We start from the raw sequence: 23,722 nt of genomic DNA, 5'->3' as shown, positions 1-23,722 counted from the left end.
AAAATCAATCAGACAAATCAAACCTAGAGCCCTCTGAACCGAATGCCTCAACTCTGACCATTCAATCAAGGAGTCGGACGAAAGTCACCTTCTTTTCGTGTTTCCTTTAATGAGAGCAGCTCTTTCTCTTACATCATATAGTGAGTTCCTTCAGCTGAATTGATTTTCTGTATGATTTTTATTTGACATTTAAAGTATGAAAGACAGGTTATTATGTTGCATGTGTGCTTCTATAGGCCTAACAGATCTGATGTTTCTTCTATGCATGGGGCTAATGGCCTAGATGTTAGGCCCTTTTAAATGACTAGCATCATCATCATCATCATCATCATCATTTATGCATTTGAGTATCTTTTGACGAGACAATGTCTATAAAATCAAGCTATATATTCGCACAATCGATTCTTACTGTTGACGATATCATGTGCTCTCATTCCGAGCATTTCATGCAAAATTAGGCCGCACAAACAATGTGTATTTTTAAAATTTTGAAGTAACATGTATAAAAAGTAAATTGGTTGTAAATATCACAATATTAGCTTCCTCTATTCAAAGGTTTTTCTTTCTTTCTTTTCTCTCTTCCTTCTTTCCTTAATCTGTTTACTCTCCAGGGTTGGTTTTCCCTTGGATTCAGCGAGGGATCCTACCTTTACTGCCTTAAGGGCAGTGTCCTAGAAGATGAGACTTTGGGTCAGGGATACAACCCAGGAGGAGGACCAGTACCTCGTCCAGGCGGCCTCAACTGCTATGCTGAACAAGGGACTTGTGCGGGGGGGGGGGTAATATTGAAAGGGATAGGCAGGAAAGAGTGACGGAAGTGGCCATAGCCTTAAGTTAGGTACCATCCCTGGTCAAAAGTTTTTATTATATTAAATATTGAATACCGGTGCAGCATATTTTTCTGACAGTCATTCTTGAGTGAAATATTGTGAACAAACTATTTAAAAATTCTACTTTCATTTCTTTACAGTGACAAAGGTACTATATAGAATGCAATAATAACTGTCTTAAGAATGTAATTATTCATTAGCATGCTCTGGAAATATGTTTATTAAATTAGGCCAACTTCCCCAGTTTGAAAGGAACAACATATATTTGACAGTCACTATGGTTCCTCTGCAAAGTATGAGATGGACTGTGTTTACAGAACTTTAGGGGGTCTTCCTATAATTGTGTGGAAATGAATTTCTTCGTTCAGTTTTTTCGAAACTTGCGCCTGAACGTGAAGCAACCCGGCATGACCAACCTATGCAATGCAGTTGAATATGCGCAGCTTTAATGTTCACTTGTTGAGTTGCCACATGCTTCTTGTGGGAGTTCAACCCCGCCATAGTAATATGTAATAGCATATTGTGAGCCGAGCAGCTCGCAAGCACTGCTTGAGCCATTTGCGCGAATAGGATGTCTGTGTCCTTCACAGAGGCTTGCAGACTGAACGCTGAAAGGCATAACAGTCTATAATGATAATGTATGTATGCATGTATGTATGTATGTATGTATGTATGTATGTATGTCTTGTTTCCTCAAAATATGTATTCTAAACAAACAAAATACTGCTTGCTGTGATGGTAGCCAGTGGCACAGCTATGAATATAGCCTATTTAAGTAAGCAAAAGCAAAATAAACCCGTCGGTACTGGCACACTGAGCTATACAAGAAAAGGAGTGGGTCCAAATTAATAATGGACATGAAATTCCAGAGTGTCAGTGGTCAATATAAAAATTTTACCAGGATGTCACCTACTGATTTTGATAATTTTCTGAACGGAATAGGTCACAGAATTTCAAGACAGGAAACGTACATTCACTCCCCAGTTTCTGCTCTAGATGGGTTCGTACTTCTTATTTTCCTTAACTTTTTAACCAATTTGTAATTCCTTTTTTAACTTGTATATTTTCGAACCACGTTTTGCACATAAAGTGGAAAATAGTTTCTCCTTATAGTACTTATTTATAGTTATCTTCTTCACTGTTTCATTCAGTAATTTTTTTTTTTTTTTTGCTCCTTTCCCTCCGCTGTGATCCCAACAAAGAAATATATTTGTCTTACATTCATCTGCAGGTCGTCCAATTGTTGTACCAACATCCCGCCATGCATCCTCTTTCTCATTTATTTAAAGTGATCCCCATTTGTCGGGCCCCATAAAACAGAATGTGTCCGATAAGTGACTATTAACTTAAGCACATCTTCATCCAACCAGGTCGCCATGCTGACAGGATGTTCAATGGCCATGTACAAACTTGCGAGCACGTTCCTTGGCCGTCCACACTGAGCGCGAGCATCCCTTTGTTCTCGCATAGAAAACCGACTCCAGTCGGCTCAAGACCGAGCAGCTCAAGGAATGCTCGCATTACGCTCAGAACCCCGCCAACACTTACGAGTCACAATATGCTCCCAAGTGTGTTCACACCTTAATGAAGAATGAGAATCCAAAACTTTTCAAGCCAGTAAACACCATATAAAATTGTTCTCAATCTCATTTCTTTACTAATTACTTATGTCACTGATATTTTTTACATTTCAAAATAAAGAAAATTAACATTGCAATGACCATCTTACAATACTTATAGTACATATTATTAAATGGCCTGAATAATATCTTTATTTAAAAAAACTTAATCAATTTTCTATCTCTAAGGACAACTGAAATATGGGTCTCGAAAGTTACGGAAAATAATGCATGTCTACCCTTTAGTCCTGTTTCTTGATACGGGGTCAGGGATCAGATGAGATGAATTTCTACGGCATGTTTTACGCCAGGATGCCCTTCCTGACGCCACCCTCAGTTGAGGAGCTAATGAAGACTAAATGAATGATGGTGAATGGAACTGGTTAAAGAGGTGGAAGGAATCATCTGTGACCTATGAATAGGAACTGTCCCGTCATTTGTCTGGAAGTGAAAATGGGAAACCACAGAAAACCATTCTCAGGACAGCCGATGGCGGGGCTCTGACCAGTCAGCTTGACATGTGTTGTTTTCAAGCTCTAGAAAAGCATTATATCTGATTATATCAGACAAGATTGCAAAATTACTCGCGTTTAGGAAAGGTTATTCCAGTGAGGCTCAACTGGTTGGATTCCAAGAAGATATAGCAGATATTTTAGATTCAGGTCAAATGGACTGTATTGTGATTGACCTATCAAAGGCTTTTGAGTACCCAAGGTGAGGTTTTAGAGTAGGTGAAGTTTAACCTCATCCTGTTATGATTAAGAAAGGTGTCCCATAGGGCAGTATTATTGGACCTTTATGTTTTCTTACATATATACAATATATATTTATGGCGTGTGACCTCCGGAGAGGTCTGGTGCAGGTCTTTCTAGCTGTCATTGCATAGGCGACCTGCGCATCAGTGAGGATGGAGTTCTACCTATGATGAATTATAATGCTGAATACGGCACAAACCTCCAGTCGTCGAGTCATAGGAATTAACTAATTATCATCATCATCATCATCATCATCATCATCATCATCTTCGTCGTCGTTGACCATCCAGTTGTCCGGTATGGTGTACGATCCCCCTCCATTTTTATCTGTCCATGAAGCACTGTTCTCTCATAATCTTCTCCCAATCTTGTCCTCCCTCCTCGAGATCTTTCTTCACCAGATCAGTCCATTTTCCTCTGGGTCTGCCCGCTGGTGTTTTTCATTTTACTTCTATTTCATATTCTCTTCTTGCAATCCTGCTTGCAGTCATCCTCACATGACCAAACCACTTCAGTCTTGCTTTCTGGATCCTCTGTAGTAGGGAGTCTCCTATTCCCACCTCCTCTTAGATTTTTTCATTCCTGAACTTGTACTTTTTCATCTTCTGTATCATGGTGCGTAGGAATCTAACCCGGGACCCTTTGGACCAAAGGCCAGTACATTTAGGCCTATGTAGATTGATATGAGTAAAGAGCTGGAATCATAAATAGGCTATTTAAGGATGATGTTATTCTGTATAGAGTCTTCTTTTCCTACCGCTTTTCTCACACCTGTGGGGTCGCGGGTGCGAACTGCGTCGCGCATGTGGATTTGGCCCTGTTTTACGGCTGGTTGCCCTTCCTGACACCAACAGTATATGAAGGGATGTAATCACTATAGCGTGTTTCTGTGGTGGTTGGTAGTGAATATGAAGAGGAGAGTGTTGGGACGGACACAAACACCCAGTCCCCGAGCCAGAAGAATTATTCAGAAGCGATTCAAATCCCCGACCCCGACCCCGACCCCGACCCCGACCCGGCCAGGAATCTAACCCGGGACCCTCTGAACCGAAGGCCAGTACTGTGTAGAGATGAGAAGAATGCAAGAATGGGGAATGTGGCCTGCAAGCACGAACTTTCTGTTCTGCCTACACAGATCGGCTCTTATCTTCTCATATCTGCTACATGAAAACATTTACTCACACTTTGCAATTTGATGGATTACAACTGACAAGAGCAAAGAGCTGCCAGTAGAAGATAATATAAAGTCGCATGGAGAGTAGCAGAGTTGCTATTGTAACAATTGAGTCACTGGCTCTGCCGGTGAAAACCCCTTCGCCCCGTCCCTCACTGGGCATGTGCATTCTTCTGATCTCCCACCAGTTCGCTGACCATTCCGCCAATGAGTCGGACTTATTCTGTATAGAGTATGAATAGTAAATATGTTGCGGGACTGTGATCAGCTGCAGGGGGGCGATGTTATTGAGATGGAGAGCGGACAATTGTATGATGGTAAACGGAAGTCATGGTAATAAGGGTGTAAACGAGAGGGCGTATCAGTCTAATGCAAGACCCCAGTTAGAGTATGGTACCATCGTATGGGATCCACACCAGGACTATTGGATACGAGAACTTTGAAAAGATCCAGAAAAAAGCAGCACAATTAGTTCTGGGTGATTTCCGACAAAGGAGTAGCATTACGAAAATGTTGCAAACTCTGAGCTGTGAAGACTTGGAAGAAAGGAGACAAGAAGTTCGACTAAGTGATTTGTTCCGAGCTGTCAGTGGAGAGATGGCGTGGAATGACACTAGTAGACAAATAAGCTTGAGCGGAGCTTTTCAAAAGTAAGGGAGATCATAATAACGTTGGAATTTAAGAATATAAATTGAGACAAATATTAATTTATAGGACAAGAAGTAAGGGACTGGAATAATTTATCAAGGGAAATGTGTGATAAATTTCCAAGGCTCCTTTGAAAACATTTGAGAAAAGTCTAGGTGAACAATGAAATGAAATGAAATGGCGTATGGCTTTTAGTGCAGGGAGTGTCCAAGGACATGTTCGGCTCGCCAGGTGCAGGTCTTTTGATTTGACATCCCGTGGGTGACCTGTGCGTCGTAATGGGGATGAAATGATGATGAAAACGACACATACACCCAGCCCCCGTGTCAGTGAAATTAACCAATGATGGTTAAAATTCCTGACCCTGCTGGGAATCTAACCCAGGTTCACTGTGACCAAAAGTCAACACACTAACCATTTAGGCATGGAGCCAGACAACACTGATGATGATGCTGTTGTTCAAAGAGGCCTAACAGCTAGGTCATCGGCCCAGGTAAACAACTGATAGGCAATCTTCACTTTTACCTCTCTGTCGAAATTCACTCACCGGGCGAGTTGGCTGTGCGGTTAGGAGCGCGCAGCTGTGTGCTCGCATCTGGGAGATAGTGGGTTCGAATCCCACTGTCGGCAGCCGTGAAGATGGTTTTCCGTGGTTTCCCATTTTCACACCAGGCAAATGCTGGGGCTGTACCTTAATTAAGGCCATGGCCGCTTCCTTCCCATTCCTAGGCCTTTCCCGTCCGATCGTCGCTATAAGACGTATCTGTGTCGGTGCGACGTAAAGCCACTAGCAAAAAAAAAAAATGGAAATTCACTCAGAGAGCATCGAAAATCTTAATATCTAGGGATCTTTTTCTGCCTTTAGAAATGCCCCACTTTTATTATATTTACCCATTCTTCAGGGGTTCAGAAATCTTTTTAAGTTATAGGACCGATGATTTGAAGTAAACACCAACCAGTGAGCCTACCCGTTGAAATGAATCAATAATCAATAATCACTGCTGTGAGCTATCTACTTTGATCCAACGCAGATTTTGTCGATGTTGGCAGCAGTTTACAAGACATCGTAATAATAGATCTATGTTTGTGTCGAGTAGCCTAGCACAGATGTTCACTGCCATCCCTTATCTGTTCAGTTCAGCACATTACGTGATACGGTGTTATCAATAACTCACGTTTTTATAGGCTGTTGATGATACTGACAACGTCAAGGAATAGTCAAGTGCACAATACCGTCGTCATAATATTAAGAGGAACGTATCTCGATCAGTACAAGACATTAAGAACTTATATAACGTATCAAATATACTCGATAAGTGGTTGATACCACAGAGCAATAAAATTACAGAGAAAGGAAAAAGGTCCGAGTACCGGTACCGGTGTCAATGGTCCTGAAGTTTTTTTTCTTTTTGCTAGTGGCTTTACATCGCACCGACACAGATAGGTCTTATGGCGACGATGGGATAGAAAAGGCCTAGCAGTTGGAAGGAAGCAGTCGTGGCCTTAATTAAGATACAGCCCCAGCATTTGCTTGGTGTGGAAATGGGTAACCACGGAAAACCATCTTCAGGGCTGCCGACAGTGGGATTCGAACCCACTATCTCCCGGACGCAAGCTCACAGTAGCGCGCCCCTAGCTGCACGGCCAACTCGCTGGGTGGTACAAATTAATTCAAAATATGAATTCAAATAGGTGAATAAGAATTCCTTAACAACTTCGCCGTCATATGTTTATTCCGGTTCCATTATCGACCAGGTGTCAACTCACAAACTTCTAGTACACGCTTACCTAAATCTCAACCAGTAGCCACTACAAGCTGCGAATAAATGAACACGTGCGCATCGTATCGTATGTGATCGCCCTTGCCGAGATGCCTTGCGAATGCTGGTCCTGAAGTTATTTGTACCGGGAGGTACCGGTACACCCCAACGCCGCGCATTCAAATTCTGCGCCTAAATGAACTGCTCTATTGGTAAAACAGTGAAACTGAAACTACACCTACTTAGAAATTTACTCAGAAGATGTCACCACGGAAATATGAGGTAATTTTGTTATTGTGAAGTTTCCTGAACTGACTGAATTTCTACTAGTTTTGTTTACTATCCATCAAGAAGTTTGGACATTTTTCCACAGATGACACTACTAAAGACTATGATCATGCACCCTGGTGCGAGGCGTAAGAACTTTTAATTCAAAGAAGTTTTATATTCCTAAGTATTTTTTACTGATTGATGTTCATTTATTTTTGGGTTGGCAATATTTCCTTTTCCTTTCCGCCAGTTTTGAATCTGGCCAATGAAAAATTTCGGTAATTAATTTTCAACCTATGACAGGCTTCTTGTTCGATTTTGAGTGTAATTTTGAGATTAACCAATTAAATTGAGAGGGTGTGGTCTTGAATGATTTCGAACCTTCCCTGAGGGTTTATAAACTGCGGCTTTTCACGTTTCTTGGCCAATTCATCGCCATCTTTCTGAGTGTGCGTGTTAAGCAGGAGGCGGGCGGCCTCTTCGTCGGCAGCTACAACATCTACAAGGTAATGGCCATATAACCTTATTTTTTTCTTGCTACCTCCGCAGTTTAATCCGAGGGAAAGCCCCGAATCTTTAAACCATGTAACCTACGTTTCTAATATGTAACTTTCTTCCGGTTAATGTAAAATTTAATAAAATCTTTAACTGTAAATCGGTGATAGAGAGTGATGTACCCTCTCGAGCTCCCCTTCATCTTGGTTTGAGGCGACTACGTTTTGTAACTGTTTTTCCTTCTACAATGTGTTAAAGTAATTTCTATACGAGTCACCTCAGTAGCTTGGGAATAGCCCCTGTTTCATCGGCCTATAGCCCTTTAGGATTTTAAGGTTTCATTATCTGGAGCGCAGTGTGCGCTTCCATGCATTTTATGTGTGGGTCAATTATCTAACCTATTCTTTTTCCATGAAGGCCCAGTAGGTTGGGTATTAAATACGCCTGTATAATCATTTTCCAATTGTAAGTTGTGCCTTGAGAGGCCCGGAATTGTAAGTTGATGTTGCCTTGAGTAGGCTTGGAAAACTGAGAGCCTGTTAGCTCTTTTTCAAAGTTTTTGTAAGATTAACGAGTGCCTCTAGTAGGCTAGAAATTGTATTTCGGGAGCAAGTGCTCCATGAATTAGGGGATTTCTTCCCTTGAATAAATTTGTGCTATTTTGTAAATTTGAGCTGGGAGCTCAGAAACTGTAAAGCGTGGTGTTTGAAGCCCAGCATCTGTAAGGTTCACTAATCTTGGATTTTCCTAATTGTTATTGTACCTGATGTTTCATTCTTATGAAAAATCGTTAAGTTTGAATTTCTAAAAGAAATATAACCTTTGTTAAAGTTTTAAATCTATTCTTGACATCGTAGTTAGACCCATTCAAGCCCGCACCTTCTTTCACCTCTGCGTTCCACAGATACCCCGGAACATTATTAACCTAAATACATATCATCTCGCTTATATCGCCAACATTTGAGGTTAACTCGTATAGGCTACTCTCTGGATTAGCTTAGTCCTCCTTTTCGCAATGGTCAGCGTAGTGGCCTTCGGTTTATAGAACCCCGGGTTCGATTCCAGGCTGGGCAAGGGCGTAACGTTAGCGCCTGCAATGCAGGCGGGCCCGAGCCTTTAAGAGGCCTATTGTCTCTCTGCATGGAAATGGTGAGGGCGGTTTTATAGGATCAGTCGAAATAGTTCGTTTTAAAATTAATACGTAGATGAATTGTCATTTGGTTGCTTCTAGCACCTGCTATCATAATTGTGTTGAGTGTAACACAGCAGAGCTGTAAACAATGCTTGCCTTTGCCGTCTCTCGCAAGACCGCGACACGCTCCACACAAAAGACCTGCACCAAATTATTTAAAAATAACACTGATTTACAAGGGACAGATATTTGATACGATGTTTCCTGTTTCTAGTGCAGATTTTTTTTTTACATTCGTTTTACGTCGCACCGACGCAGATAGGTCTTATGGCGACGACGGGATAGGAAAGGCCTAGGAGTAGGAAGGAAGCGGCCGTGGCCTTAATTAAGATACAGCCTGGTGTGAAAATGGGAAATCACGGAAAACCATCGTCAGGGCTGCCGACAGTGGGGTTCGAACCTACTATTTCCCGGATGCAAGCTCACAGATGCGCGCCCCTAACCGCACGGCCAACTCGCCCGTTTGCAGTTTTTCACATTGATTTCAAATTTGAAAACCGTTTTGCGCTATCACGTCAGGTTTTGAAAATTTTAACAAAGTTTTCATGGAACAGTATTCTTCGAGAATTGTTTCTAATGTTTATCGTTATGACGGGCATTAAGGCGTCCAGAGGTTGCATAAATTTACCAAATCTGTTTTGCTGCGTGGGACACAAGTGTCATGTGGTACTTTTACACTAATCTTAGCTAGGTAAGGTAAGGTAAGGTTGTATTCTGCCCGAAGGCAGGTCCGAACCTCCGCAGAGGTGTGCCTGAGCCGGAGTTTACACACGGTAGGGTGGCCAGTTCCTTTCCATTTCTCCTTTCCCTTACCCCCAACAACAGCGCGTGGCAACCCATACAAATCTTGACCACGCCCAATGTTGCTTAACTTCGGAGATCTCACGGGATCCGGTGTTTCAACACGGCTATGGCCGTTGGCAATCTTAGCTAAAACCATGTTAATTAATACTCCGTGTAGCAATCACTGCTCTAGTGAATCTCCTGTCTATGAGTTGTTTTTCCTCGATACAATGTTCAATCAATCAATGCTGATCTGCATTTAGGGCAGTCGTCCAAGTGGCAGATTTCCTATCTGTTGTTTTCCTAGCCGTTTCTTAAATGATTTCAAAGAAATTGGAAATTTATTGAACATCTCCCTTGGTAAGTTATTCCAATTCCTAACTCCCCTTCATATAAATGAATATTTGCCCCCAATTTGTCCTCTTGTATTCCAACTTTATATTGTGATCTTTTCTACTTTTAAAGACAAACATAAGTACCGTAAATGGTTATTGTCGTATATCTCAAGAACGGTGGATGATAGAGACAAATGGTACATTGTGAATCAACATGTTTCAGTTGTCTTAGAACGCGTGCTGAATACCAAGATATCACCGAACGTCATCTTTTGCTGATCAGTGTATTATTATTATTATTATTATTATTATTATTATTATTATTATTATTACAACTTACCCCATGCGGAGGCTGCCACAAGGACAAAGTATGTCGACTATACAGTATTCTGTCTTCTAAGTTACTGTTGACTTTGCTAGTGTCTTTGCTAGTGTGCCAGGTAGAAAAATCACCACAAGGCTCAGGAATAAATTTGCAAATACGGTTCTTCAGATGTTATATAGATGATTGCGGAGTATGGTCACTGAACTTCGTATTGCGGCGATAGCGATGTCGTGAAGTCGTGTCCGGCTGAGCAATGAACATTGATACCAAAATATCATTTTATTTAGAAAATGATACTTTCTAGATGTGTAATGCACCCGAAATCTTATTACGCACAAATCTTGCTGAACATTTAACTTTTGTCCCACATTTATTTGACAACACTGTATAATGCCAGGAACAATAATAATCATTCAGCTCAGTTCCGAACTAGCTCTCTTTGTGCGAAGGTAAAACATTATAGGCTTATGTTATGCGGTTTTATATTTTGCAAATTTGATTTGAACAGTTTTTGATTTAACTTTTGTTCATATATTTTTCTGTGTTGTAATCACTTTCGTAAAACTTTGGTATCAGTTACAGAGTATAGTTCTGTAGTTACTGAAAAATGAAACAAATTTTAAGTACGAACAGCTAAGTGATGTACGGTTGGCATTTCAGCAGCTTAGGCTACTATTTTGCTATTTGTTTTACGTCGCATGGACACAGATAGATATTATGGCGACGATGGGATAGGAAGGGCCAAGGAATGGGAAGGAAGCGGCCGTGGCCGTAATTAAGGTACATCCCCAGCATTCTCCTGGTGTGAAAATGGGAAACCACGGAAAACCATCTTCAGGGCTGCCGACGGTGAGGTTTGAACCCACTATCTCTCGGAGGCCAGCCTTCAGCTGCGCGCCCCTAACCGCAAGGCCAACTCGCCCGGTAGCAGCTTAGTCGTTAGAGCCAGGGCCTCTCAAACGCCCAATTGCACAGTGCATCGGTCCCACTCGGCTTGGACCAACGCTTCGTCTCTGGGCTACTCAGCTCGGATTTGGAGCGCTACGGAGCAAGTGAAGAAGAGGGAGATAGGGGGAGCGAGCGAGTCAGGCGTGGGGAAAGAGAGAGACAGCGCTAATGCTCCAAATCGAGGAGTGGGGGTCTGCACTCTGGTCAACTAAGCGAAGTCGTCTTTTGCACCATGCACAGTGCATACACCCTGAGAGGCCCTGCGTTAGACTATGGAGGCACATCAAATTAAATCTATTAAACATATTTTTTAATAATCTTACAATATTGAATATTCCCTTTGTTTATATAATTTGAAAATATATTGCAGCAGTTCTACCTACTTTAATTACATCCATATTAGTTATTAATGGGTTTTACATTTCATTTGAGGGGGCCCAAAATTTTGTTTTGGCAGGCGAATTCGTATCACATCCGTTACGTACGTGAGGCTGGGTCAGGGTTTTTAATCGCATCTGGTTAATTCCTCTCGCTCGGCGGTTGGTTTTTGTACTGCATGTATGATGGGGCGATTTCTCAAAATTAACTTTGTAAATGGGAAAGAATGCTACCCGATTCGAAAAGAGGTAACATTCCAGCATATACACTGACTGACAGAGCAAATGCAACACCAAGAAGGAGTGGTCAGAACTTTATGCCAATTGCAGGGTAGACTGATACACTGAGGTATGCTCATGATGTGAAATGCGCTGCTGTGCTGCGCACGTAGCGAACGATAAATGGGACACGGTGTTGGCGAATGGCCCACTTCGTACCGTGATTTCTCAGCCGACAGTCATTGTAGAACGTGTTGTGTGCCACAGGACACGTGTATAGCTAAGAATGCCAGGCCGCCGTCAACGGAGGCATTTCCAGCAGACAGACGACTTTACGAGGGGTATGGTGATCGGGCTCAGAAGGGCAGGTTGGTCGCTTCGTCAAATCGCAGCCGATACCCATAGGGATGTGTCCACGGTGCAGCGCCTGTGGCGAAGATGGTTGGCGCAGGGACATGTGGCACGTGCAAGGGGTCCAGGCGCAGCCCGAGTGACGTCAGCACGCGAGGATCGGCGCATCCGCCGCCAAGCGGTGGCAGCCCCGCACGCCACGTCAACCGCCATTCTTCAGCATGTGCAAGACACCCTGGCTGTTCCAATATCGACCAGAACTATTTCCCGTCGATTGGTTGAAGGAGGCCTGCACTCCCGGCGTCCGCTCTTCTCAGAAGACTACCATTGACTCCACAGCATAGATGTGCACGCCTGGCATGGTGCCGGGCTAGAGCGACTTGGATGAGGGAATGGCGGAACGTCGTGTTCTCCGATGAGTCACGCTTCTGTTCTGTCAGTGATAGTCACCGCAGACGAGTGTGGCGTCGGCGCGTAGAAAGGTCAAATCCGGCAGTAACTGTGGAGCGCCCTACCGCTAGACAACGCGGCATCATGGTTTGGGGCGCTATTGCGTATGATTCCACGTCACCTCTAGTGCGTATTCAAGGCACGTTAATTGCCCACCGCTACGTGCAGCATGTGCTGCGGCCGGTGGCACTCCCGTACCTTCAGGGGCTGCCCAATGCTCTGTTTCAGCAGGATAATGCCCGCCCACACACTGCTCGCATCTCCCAACAGACTCTACGAGGTGTACAGATGCTTCCGTGGCCAGCGTACTCTCCGGATCTCTCACCAATCGAACACGTGTGGGATCTCATTGGACGCCGTTTGCAAACTCTGCCCCAGCCTCGTACGGACGACCACCTGTGGCAAATGGTTAACAGAGAATGGAGAACCATCCCTCAGGACACCATCCGCACTCTTATTGACTCTGTACCTCGACATGTTTCTGCGTGCATCGCCGCTCGCGGTGGTCCTACGTCCTACTGAGTCGATGCCGTGCGCATTGTGTAACCTGCATATCGGTTTGAAATAAACATCAATTATTCGTCCGTGCCGTCTCTGTTTTTTCCCCAACTTTCATCCCTTTCGAACCACTCCTCCTTGGTGTTGCATTTGCTCTGTCAGTCAGTGTAATTGTAGAATTATAAATACCGGTCTTAGCTGGTAGATCATCTGTTATTAATGTAGATAAGAATTTGCCTAAAAATATTATACTTTCATATGTCTATTACAGCTGGATTCAGCGATTGTAAGCCAGACCCTGATTAGAGCGGCCACGTATGAAAAATTCGAGTTACTGTGGTGGAGGATAGTGCTGTGTGTGGTGCGTTAGTTCCAGGAATGTTGGGAATATGGCAAACTCTCAGTTTCGGAGTCAAGAGAATTAAACCGTTTAAGATTAAAATCCCACGACCCAGTCGGGAATTGAACACGAGCCCGGAGGTCTGAAAGCCAAGGTGCTGACCGATCAGCGATAAAAAAATAAGAACACCATACAATTACTTGTATAGAAGTCGTTACTAAGCTTATATCCACTGCGTCGCCTTCAAGTGTTTCAGAACAAGGTACTGCGGCGCATGACCAGTGTGCCATTGTACAGGCATGCACAGAAATGGTGTCCCAAAAGAAACAATCAACACTGCCCCACTCTAGTATTGAAAAGGTTAGGAGTGAAGGGGTAGTGTTATAGGTCACTCCAGTACCGAAAAGGAGGGGAAGGGAGTGAACGGGTAGTGCTGAAGCAAGGCCAACTAGATAGATATCTAGTGCGGCCTTGGCTGAAGGCACAGTGTGTGTATTGCTATATATCCACCACTGTGTCCATTTCAATCACAACAGTCTTGTAGCGGACTGTCTACCTGCAGCAATGCGTTAAGTGAGGAGATGGGGAGGCGCCATGCTTTGTTTATATCGGGACACCATTTCCGTGCATGCGTGTACAAGTCAAATCTGGCAATTCACTGGGATCGCAATGTCCCCCTCATTTCAAAACTGGTTCGCCGGACGGAATTTCGCATCTACCAAACCCAGTCAACAGATGAGGGCATCGTCCTGACGTGCTGCTGGATTGATACCGAAGTTTGCAAGGAAAAATATGTTACTTCTGTTTTTCTCTTCCATAGGCATATTAAGTGACTACTATCACTAAGTTACAATTTGCTTTACGTCGCACCGACACAGATAAGTCTTACGGCGACGATGGGATAGCAAGGGGCTAGGAGTGGAAAGGAAATGGTCGTGGCCTTAATATTACTGTACAGTCCCAGCATTTGCCTGGTGTGAAAATGGGAAACCACGGAAAGCCATCTTCAGGGCTGCTGACAGTGGGGTTCAAACCCACTATCTCCCGAATTCAAGCTCACAGCTACGCAATCCTAACTGCGCGGCTAACTCGCTGGGTGGTACAAATTAATTCAAAATATGTATTCAAATAGGTGAATAAGAATTCCTTAACAACTTCGCCGTCATATGTTTATTCCGGTTCCATTATCGACCAGGTGTCAACTCACAAACTTTTAGTACACGCTTACCTAAATCTCAACCAGTAGCCACTACAAGCTGCGAGTAAATGAACACGTGCGCATCGTATCGTATGTGATCGCCCTTGCCGAGATGCCTTGCGAATGCTGGGATTCCAAAGTTACCAAACTCTCGGTACGATTTATATCGATTACTAGAATGTAACGATTACACTTTTATTTCAATGAGTAAATTACGAGTAACAAATTACATTTTGTGAAAAGTAATTATTACAAGTAAAAATTACTAAAGAATGTATTTGTTACAAGTAATTCGACTACTTTTACTCATTACATGATATAAATTTCATTCCGTATCGACGTTCTCACTTTCATAAGCAAATGTTTACTAATCCTCCTGTTCAATACACTACACTCCATCTATTAATATGAATTTTTAAATTATCCGTACATGTTTCGACTCATGTGTGAGACATCTTCAGTGGATTTAAATAAAAACGTACGTTACATTTAAAAACAGCCTGATAAAATATTTTTAAATATTTTTAACTTTGATTATTTTATAAGTTGCTTTACGTTTATTATTATTATTATTATTATTATTATTATTATTATTATTGTACCGGGGGGCACACCTCTATACCGCACATTTAAGAAAGAACTCCTCTACTGGAGAAACCGTGAACTTGAAACTTGACCTACTTAAAACTATGCTGAAGATGTCACCACTAAAATCTGATATAATTTTGTTATTCTGAAGTTTCCTGTACTAAGTGAATTTCTATTTGTTTTGTTTGCCCCTCATCAAGAAGTTTGGACTTTCTTCAACAGATGTCACTGCTAAAAAGCTATGATCATGAACCCTGGTGCGAAGCGAAAGAACTATTAATTTGAGAAGTTTTGTATTCATAAGTTTTTTTACTAATTGATGTTCATTTATTTTGGGGTTGGCAATATTTATATTTTCTTTCCGCCAGTTTTGAATCCAACCAATCAATAATTTCTGTAATTAATTTTCCACCTATCACAACCTTCTTCTTCGATTTTGTGCGTAACTTTTAATCCACCAATAAATTGTGAGGGTGTGGCTAGTTTATTCGTGAAAGGTCTCGAACTTTCCCCGAAGGTTTATAAACTGCGGATTTTCACGTCTCTTGGCCATTGGATCGTCATCTAACTAAGTGTGTGTGTCAAGCAGGAGGCGGGAAGCGCCTCTTTCATCAGGCAGCAGTTCTTCAGAAGGTAATAGCCATCTAACATCTTACTTTTTGGCTAGCTCCGCAGTTTAACCCGAGGGAAAGGTTCGAAACTTTAACTATGTAACCAACTTCTTTAAAGTGTAAATCTTATTTCGGCTCATGTAAAAATTTCATAAATCTTTAACTGTAAATCGGAGATAGAGAGTGATGTACCCTCTCGAACTCCCCTTCATCTTGGTTTGATATGACTACGTTTATTGCTATTTTTCATTCTGTAATGTGGTAAATTACTTTCTTAAACGAGTCACCTCCATAGTTTGGGAATAGCCCCTGTTTCATCGGCCTAGTGCCCCTTAGGTTTTAAGAATGCATATTTAGGAGTGCAAGTACTCGCCTCCATTCAATTTGTGTTTCGGGCCATTTACTTAACCTGTTTCTTTCCGCAACGGCCCAATAGGTTGGGTACAAGATACCCCTGTTTCAAATTTGTAAATAGTGCCTTGTAAGGCCTGTGATTAGTAGATTTTCATGTAATGTTGCCTTGAGTAGGCTTGGGAGAACTGAGAGCACGTTCGCTCTTTTCTAGTGTTGTAAAAGTGCCTCTGGGAGGATTGATATTGTGTATTGGGAGCAAGCACTCCATGTATTGAGGGATTCCTGCCCTTGTGTAAATGTGTGCTCTTTGTAAATTTGAGCTGGGAACTCAAAATTGTAAAATTAGGGGCTTGTAGCCCAAGAGAGTTAAAGTACTGTAATCTTGGATCTTTCTGTTTTTGTAATTGTTATCTCACTAAGTGAGAATTTGTTATTTTGTTGCTTTTCAAAAATATAACCTTCCATTTCAGTTTTAAATTCTTTCTTGACATTGTAGTTAGACCCATTCACCCCGGCACTTTCTTTCACCTCTGCGTTCCACGGGTAACCCCGTATCTATTATTATTATTATTATTATTATTATTATTATTATTATTATTATTATTATTATTATTATTATATGTTTTATTTATTCTGGCAAAATTAGGAATGTACTCCCTTTCTTACACTTAACCAGTCTTAACCTAGAACACTTAAAGTACTATCAGTACTATAATAATATTAATAAAAGTAACCACACTTTAAAAAAAGAAAAATCATATCATCTATGCAATACACATCGTACGTAGAGAGCACATTAAAAATAATATGGATAATGAGTACTATAACTACTACTTAAACGGATGTTCAGAAAATGTATGCATTTCTACAGTACACCGAAATATCGCCTTCAATTGAGAGGTGAAGAGAAGGATTAGTAAAAAGAAAAAGAAGAAGATCTGTGAAAGGAAGAGGGAAATAATGATGAAGCAGTAGGAGGAGGTCACTTCTATAGGACATTGGTCTATATGTTATAAGTGTGTTTTAGTAACACCAATATGTCACAAGGAGCTTACAAAGAGAGTAATTTTAGGAAATTATTTTATCAGACTCTCTTTTTAAATGTAACATACGTTTTAATTTAAATATCGACTGAAGATGACTCACATATGAGTCGAAACATGTGTGGATAATATTAGAAACGTCATCTTTATATATGAAATATGGCGCATTGAACAGGAGGATTAGTAAATATTTACTTTGTGAAAATACTTTTACTCGGTTACTCAACTCTAGTAATCAAGCATAACACAATCACAAAAATAATATGTATTTTGTAATTTAAAAAACACTTTGCTTACAGGTAGGCATATGTATTTACTCTTGTCAGGTAAACAATGGACACTGCGACATGAGATGCGTGTTACTTCACTTACATACAGACTGTACAATATGTTCTATGTGGGAAACAAGGATTCGCGATAGTTGCATGGAGGTGTCCAAGTGGAAGTCCGTTAACTGCACGTTACCAGCGCTTGGTCAATTTCATAAAATAAAATAAAAATTACAAAGATTAAAACAAACAATCCAACATTCACGCACATAATTATATAGACCCAAACAATGAAAGAACTTCAGCAGCTTGCCTGTGCAGCCGAGACCATTCCTGTTAGGAAGTGTTTTATAAAAATCGTGCATATTTCATCCTCGAGCCGGGTGTTGCACTGCAGATCTATCGGCTCAAGATGGAGGTAATGGGTAATATTACCAGTCAAAAATAGGAAAAAGGTATGATAAATAAATCGAAAGCAGTCCGGAGCCCTTGGATGTCATTAAACCTCTTCAGAAAAGCAGACTGACTGGGTGACAAGGCGACTGTGCTGCTGTCACGCGACCAGTTACCAATCTTACGCAAATACTCAATTGTCTGCCACTAATATATCTTGTTCCATTGTAGATTATGAATCATATAAAAGGAAGATGGTTACTAATATCAAGATATATTTTTTTCTGGATGATATTCTTGGCCATGATAATGAGTCTTCCATCCACGAAGTTCTTCCGTTGTTTCCGAATCTATGAGTTTAATTCTGACACATCTTGGAAATGAAACTGCAGTAGTTCTATAAAACTGCCCGTTTGAGAATCATGCCCTCTACCTTGGTGAGTCACAGAGCTAACGATTTTCTTGAGGGCTGGGTGGAGTAGCTTCGACGGTCCAATTTGGCAGTTCGATCCTGGTTCAGTCCGGTGGAATTTGAAGGTGCTCGAATACTTCAGCCGCGTGTCGGTAGATTTACTACCACGTAAAAGAACTCCTGCGGGACAAAATTCCGGCACTTTGGCGTCTCCGAAAACCGTAAAAGTAGTTAGTAGGACATAAAAACTGAGTAGTATTAGTAGTAGTTTCTCAAGGCATATTTCTGCTACGTTCTGCACACTTTCATGAGCCTTACTGAGATACTACTCTCCAGGCGAGGTTTCCTATTTGTATAACAAAATTGCCGTTTAATGATCACGACTAGATTATGTTTTAAGGAGCAAGTTGGCCGTGCGGTTAGGGGCCCACAGCTGTGAGGTTGGATTCGGGAGATACTAGGTTCGAACCCCTCTGTCGGCAGCCCTGAGAATGGCTTTCCGTGGTTTCCCATTTTCTCACCAGGCAAATGCTGGGGCTGTACCGTAATTAAAGCCACGGCCATACGACCTACAGTATCTGTGTCGATTCGACGTACAGTAAAGGAGATCGTAGATTATGTTTTCTGAATTCTTTCTCAATTTTTAAATCTGTCTTCGAGAAAGAATCTTCCATTTCCTTTACCATGAGTTTTTGTGGATTTGTTCCCAATCTGAAAATTTTCTTTTACAAGTTGCTTTACGTTGCTTTTCGGAGACGCCGATATGTCGGAATATTGTTCCGCAGGAGTTATTTTATGTTACGATAAATCTACCCTCATGAGGCTGACTTGCACCTTCAAATATCAGCGGAATGAGCAGAGATCAAACTCGTCAACTTGAGCTCAGAAGGCCAGAACTCTACCTCCTTCAGCCCCACCTCGGCTGCCCTGAACGTTTTCCTCGCAGTTTCCCATTTTCACACCAAACGAAGGCCATAGCCGCTTCCTTCCCAGTCCTGCCTCTTTCCCCTCTCATCGCCGCCGAAACAACCTCAAAGTGTCGGTAAGACGCAAGACTTTTTCCTGACGCTTTTTCCCAATTTACTGAGGTCAGCACTCGTTATGGATATGGTCTAGTTGTTTTAGGGTCGGATGCACTTCCTGACGCCAACTGTATGAGTGATGGTGATTATTGTTTTAAGGGGAAAGACAAGTAGGCAAACATACTCTAGTAACACTAACCAGAGAGAAAAAATTGAATGGGTCTGACACTGAAGGAAAAATTGTGTCACTGGGAATATCGAAGTTGTGAGATTAATGATAGGAGCCAGAGGAACTATTCCAAAGTGGATACTTTTAAACTGTACGTATCTAACTGTAATATCAGATATAATTATAACTACATTGAAAGGCTCACTATCATTAATGTGAAACCACTTAATACCAACATTAATGAGGAATTCTTTATTTCTTAATCCGTTTATCGTCCAGGATTGATTTTTTCCCATGGACTCAGGGAGTTATCCCACCTGTACCGCCTCAAAGGCAGTGTCCTGGACCGTGAGACTTTGGGTAGGAGGATACCATAGTGGAGGAGGACCAGTACCTCGCCCCCGGCCTCACCTGCTGTGCTGAACAGGGGCCTTGTGGATGGCTGGGAAGATTAGAAGGGATAGACAAGGTAGAGTGGAGGAAGCGACCGTGGCCTTACGTTAGGTGCCATCCACGCATTTACCTGGAGGAGAAGTGATAAACCAAGGAAAACCAATTCGAGAATGGATGAGGTGGAAATCGAACCCCCTTCTACTCAGTTGACCTCCCGAGGCTGAGTGGCCCCCGATCCAGCCCCCGTATCACTTTGGAAATTCTTCGGCAGAGCCGAAGATTAGTTCACTACACCACAGAGGCGGACTGGTGAGGAATCACTACGATAATTAACGTTTAAATGTATACTTTCAATGTATAATACCGAGCGTGTTGGCCATGCGATTAGAGCCCGCAGCTGGGAATTTGTATTCGGGAGACAGTGGGTTCGAATTACACCGTCGGCAGCCCTGAAGATGGTTTTCCGTGGTTCCCCACCTTCACACTAGGTAAATGCTGGAGCTGTACCTTAATCAAGGCCACACCCGCTACTTTCCCAATCCTAGAGCCCTTTCCGATCCTTTCGTCGCCGAAAACTTTCGATGTCTTAGTGCGACGTTAAAGAAGTAGCAAGTAGCAAAACAAAAAAACTAGTTGGCAAAGCCGTTAATTAATTCTATCGCGACGGCGACCTACAGTGGAGGATTATATTCATTATTGCAGGTTTCTGTGGTGGTTGGTAATAACGTGTGTTGTGATGAAATAAAGCTGTATGGATTAAGACGATCATAAACGCCCGGTCCTCGAGCCAGAGAGATGCGGTTAAAATCCCAACTAGGCCGAGAATCGAACTTGAGCTCCTCTGAACTGAAGGCTGCTATACTTACCATTCAGCTAAGGAAGTAATAAAGTCAAGATAAGATTTAAACGTTTGAAAATCAATATTGCCTATATAAAACTAAGTGAAGTAGTCGTTCTAGATTTTAAAGAGTGGTGGATTAAAACTGCACTCGCAGCCATCCTCAACTGTCAAACGGTTTCTAACGTCAACTTGAAGCGAATACTGGGATGGTTACATAACATATGGACCATGAACGATCTATTTCAAATTCTAGCCTCAATAAATCAATAATACAGATACCAGAATTACTCTCTCTTTGGTTAGGATATCCCACGCCCAATGCATGAAACAACAGCAACCTGTTTAAATTTTCAAATGAAAAGCACATTTTCCAACCAGACAGCAAATCGACAGTCTTGTCTTTTCATGAAAATGAAAATCCACAGCCTGTTTCCAGTCATTTGACCGGGTCAGGAATGAAATGTTTGAAGCCCCATCTAGCGGCGGTGAAATATGACAGGAAAACCGGAGTACCCGGAGAAAAACCTGTCCCGCCTCCGCTTTGTGCAGCGGGATGTGAACCATGGAACCCAGCGGTGAAAGGCCGGCGCGCTGCCGCCTGAGCCACGGAGGCCCTTCATTTTCATAAGTAATCGTTAAATAATTGTATTGACGACAATGAACACGCCCCGTCTGTCAACCCAATGTTTCAGCGGCTGCAGGTTAGGCGAGAGCTTTTTCGGACTAGCAATCTTCTCTTGGAAATTAAAATTGAGTTCCCCTAACCACACACAGCAAGTCAATTTTTAAACTGCGAGTCACCAACACAACGTGTTCTCAAGGTTGTTCGCGGACGCTTCCTTATTGAACCGAAGTTTCCTTTCACATAGCATGACAAGCCCAACCAGATTTCAACATAAAGACAGGCTGCAAGTATACAGTAAAATGCTTCCGTGGCTTAACGTAGCAACTTCCCAATAGTACAAATCCTTCTCAAGACGTAAACATAAAGACGCATCATTTAGGCTTCACTTACCGGCGGATGGAGGTTAGTATCCTCATGCTGAAGCTGTACTTGCTTCACCTTAATCGCATGCGCTGCAAGTGCAAGAGCTGAAGAGCAGAAAGCTAGAAACACGATCCTTTACACAGTGTGAGTAGGTTACGTCACGTGAGAGATTAGGGCGCGTGCGCGTACGCAGGACTGACAGTGCGCATGTATCGAGAGCAAAGTAAACAACAGTAGGCCCTACTGTTTTAGCGATATTATTATACTCATAATTGGGGACAGAATGCTTTGATTTATGGAGAACCGGAAGTGGACAAGTGGTGCAGGAAAGGCCTTTTAAAATCGAGGTCCTCAGTCAATGAGTTTAATGCACAGGTACCCTTATATGAAATGATATGACTTATCTTAGGACGATACAGTCAATTAGCTGCTACCGAAAATTGCGTGTCATGTTACTCGTCTTACGTAATCTTTGCTTGTTGTTTTAAGGGGCCTAACATCGAAGGTCAGCGGCCCTACGTAATCTTTTCTATGTACGTTTACGTATCAAAACTGGCTGATAAAAGATATGCGCCTTATGAGGCCTAACTAGGTATTTGAATCTATAATTTGAATAGTGGGGCCGATGACCTTCGATGTTAGGCCCCTCTTAAAACAACAAGCAAACAAGCACCAAACGAGCCAGAGCAGTAACAAAACATATTTATGGAATTTATTTGTCATTTCGATGTAAACTGAATTATTATTATTATTATTATTATTATTATTATTATTATTATTATTATTATTATTTTTATTTCTTCGTTTCGGCCTGCTGTGGACCACGTTATTTTAACCGTTTGCATCCTTGAGCTTTAATTCTTCCCCAGTACTCACGCATTCTCGTTCTGTGAGTCTCCTTTCTTTCATCAGTCCACTTCTTGCCTGTTTTCAACTTTGGCCTTTCTTGGAACCTCTTGTATCCCTGGAGCTTTTTCTGGAGAGGAGCACGTTTCTGGATGTCTTCGAGTGTGATTCCTATTTCTTGAAGGTCTTTTTCAACTTCGATAAACCAGGGTCCCTTGGTTTTCTTGTTAAGAAAGTAGGAAACGATCCTATTGGTCTGTCTCTGTATGCTCATGCGTGCTATATGGCCATAAAAATTAATCCTCCTTTTCCGAATCGTGTCCGTTATCCTCTCCATATGCTGGTACAAATCGCTGTTGTGTCGTCTCCTGTATTCACCATTTTCTTTGATTGGTCCAAGAATCTTTCTCAGGATTTTTCGTTCTTTAGCTTCTAGCTTCTCCATCAGACCTTTTCTGTTCATTGCAAGGCATTCTGCTGCGTACAGTGCTTCCGGGCGTACAACCGAACATTAATGCCTAAGCTTGGCGTTGAAATGAAATGGCGTATGGTTTTTAGTGGCGGGAGTGTCCGAGGACATGTTCGACTCGCCAGGTGCAGGTCTTTTGATTTGATTCCTTTAGGCGACCTGCGCGTCGTGATGAGGATGAAATGATGATGACAACACATACACCCAGCCCCCGTGCCATTGGAATTAAGCAATTAAGGTTAAAATCCCCGACCCCGCCGGCAATCGAACCCAGGACCCTCTGAACTGAAGGCCAATACGCTGACCGTTCAGCCAGCGAGTCGGACAGCTTGGCGTTGATGGACAATGATCTTTTGTTGTAGACATTCCTAGTCAGCGGATATGCCACCTCATCTTGTTGATTCTGCAATTATTATTATTATTATTGACAAATGCATCGCTATTGGGAACAGGTGGCAATGGTCGCTTACAGTAGGGTGATAACAAAGTAAAGAAAAAACATAATTACCCAACTAAAACAACAACAACTATAAGAGTACAATAAGCAATTAGTACAATAAACAATTCCATGGGGAAAAAAATATTACCAGAAATACTACTAGTTTAACATTATAAATCCAGCATCATCATACACATAACTATTGACCATTAACCCATTACATTTCCCCTCATTAAAATTTTACCTTAATCCTCGTCGTCTTCCTCCTCAGAGTCAGAAGAATCTGTTAGCTGTATACAAATCTTCTCGTTATCAAAA

General features: G+C 42.0%; 1 protein-coding gene across 1 annotated transcript in view; it reads right to left on the bottom strand.

The window, feature by feature from the left end:
* The window catches only part of Acsf2 (Acyl-CoA synthetase family member 2), a 91,279-nt gene extending 69,476 nt beyond the window's left edge, over window positions 1–21,803 (bottom strand). The window contains 1 exon segment of the mRNA XM_067154032.2: window positions 21,678–21,803. Within this exon segment, the coding sequence (XP_067010133.2) occupies window positions 21,678–21,703 (26 nt within the window). The 5' untranslated portion in view covers window positions 21,704–21,803.
* Between the last annotated feature and the right edge of the window lie 1,919 nt (window positions 21,804–23,722).

Source organism: Anabrus simplex, chromosome 9 (genome assembly GCF_040414725.1).
Source record: "Anabrus simplex isolate iqAnaSimp1 chromosome 9, ASM4041472v1, whole genome shotgun sequence".
Lineage (NCBI taxonomy): Eukaryota > Metazoa > Arthropoda > Insecta > Orthoptera > Tettigoniidae > Anabrus > Anabrus simplex.
This window is presented reverse-complemented; position numbering and strand designations above follow the sequence as displayed.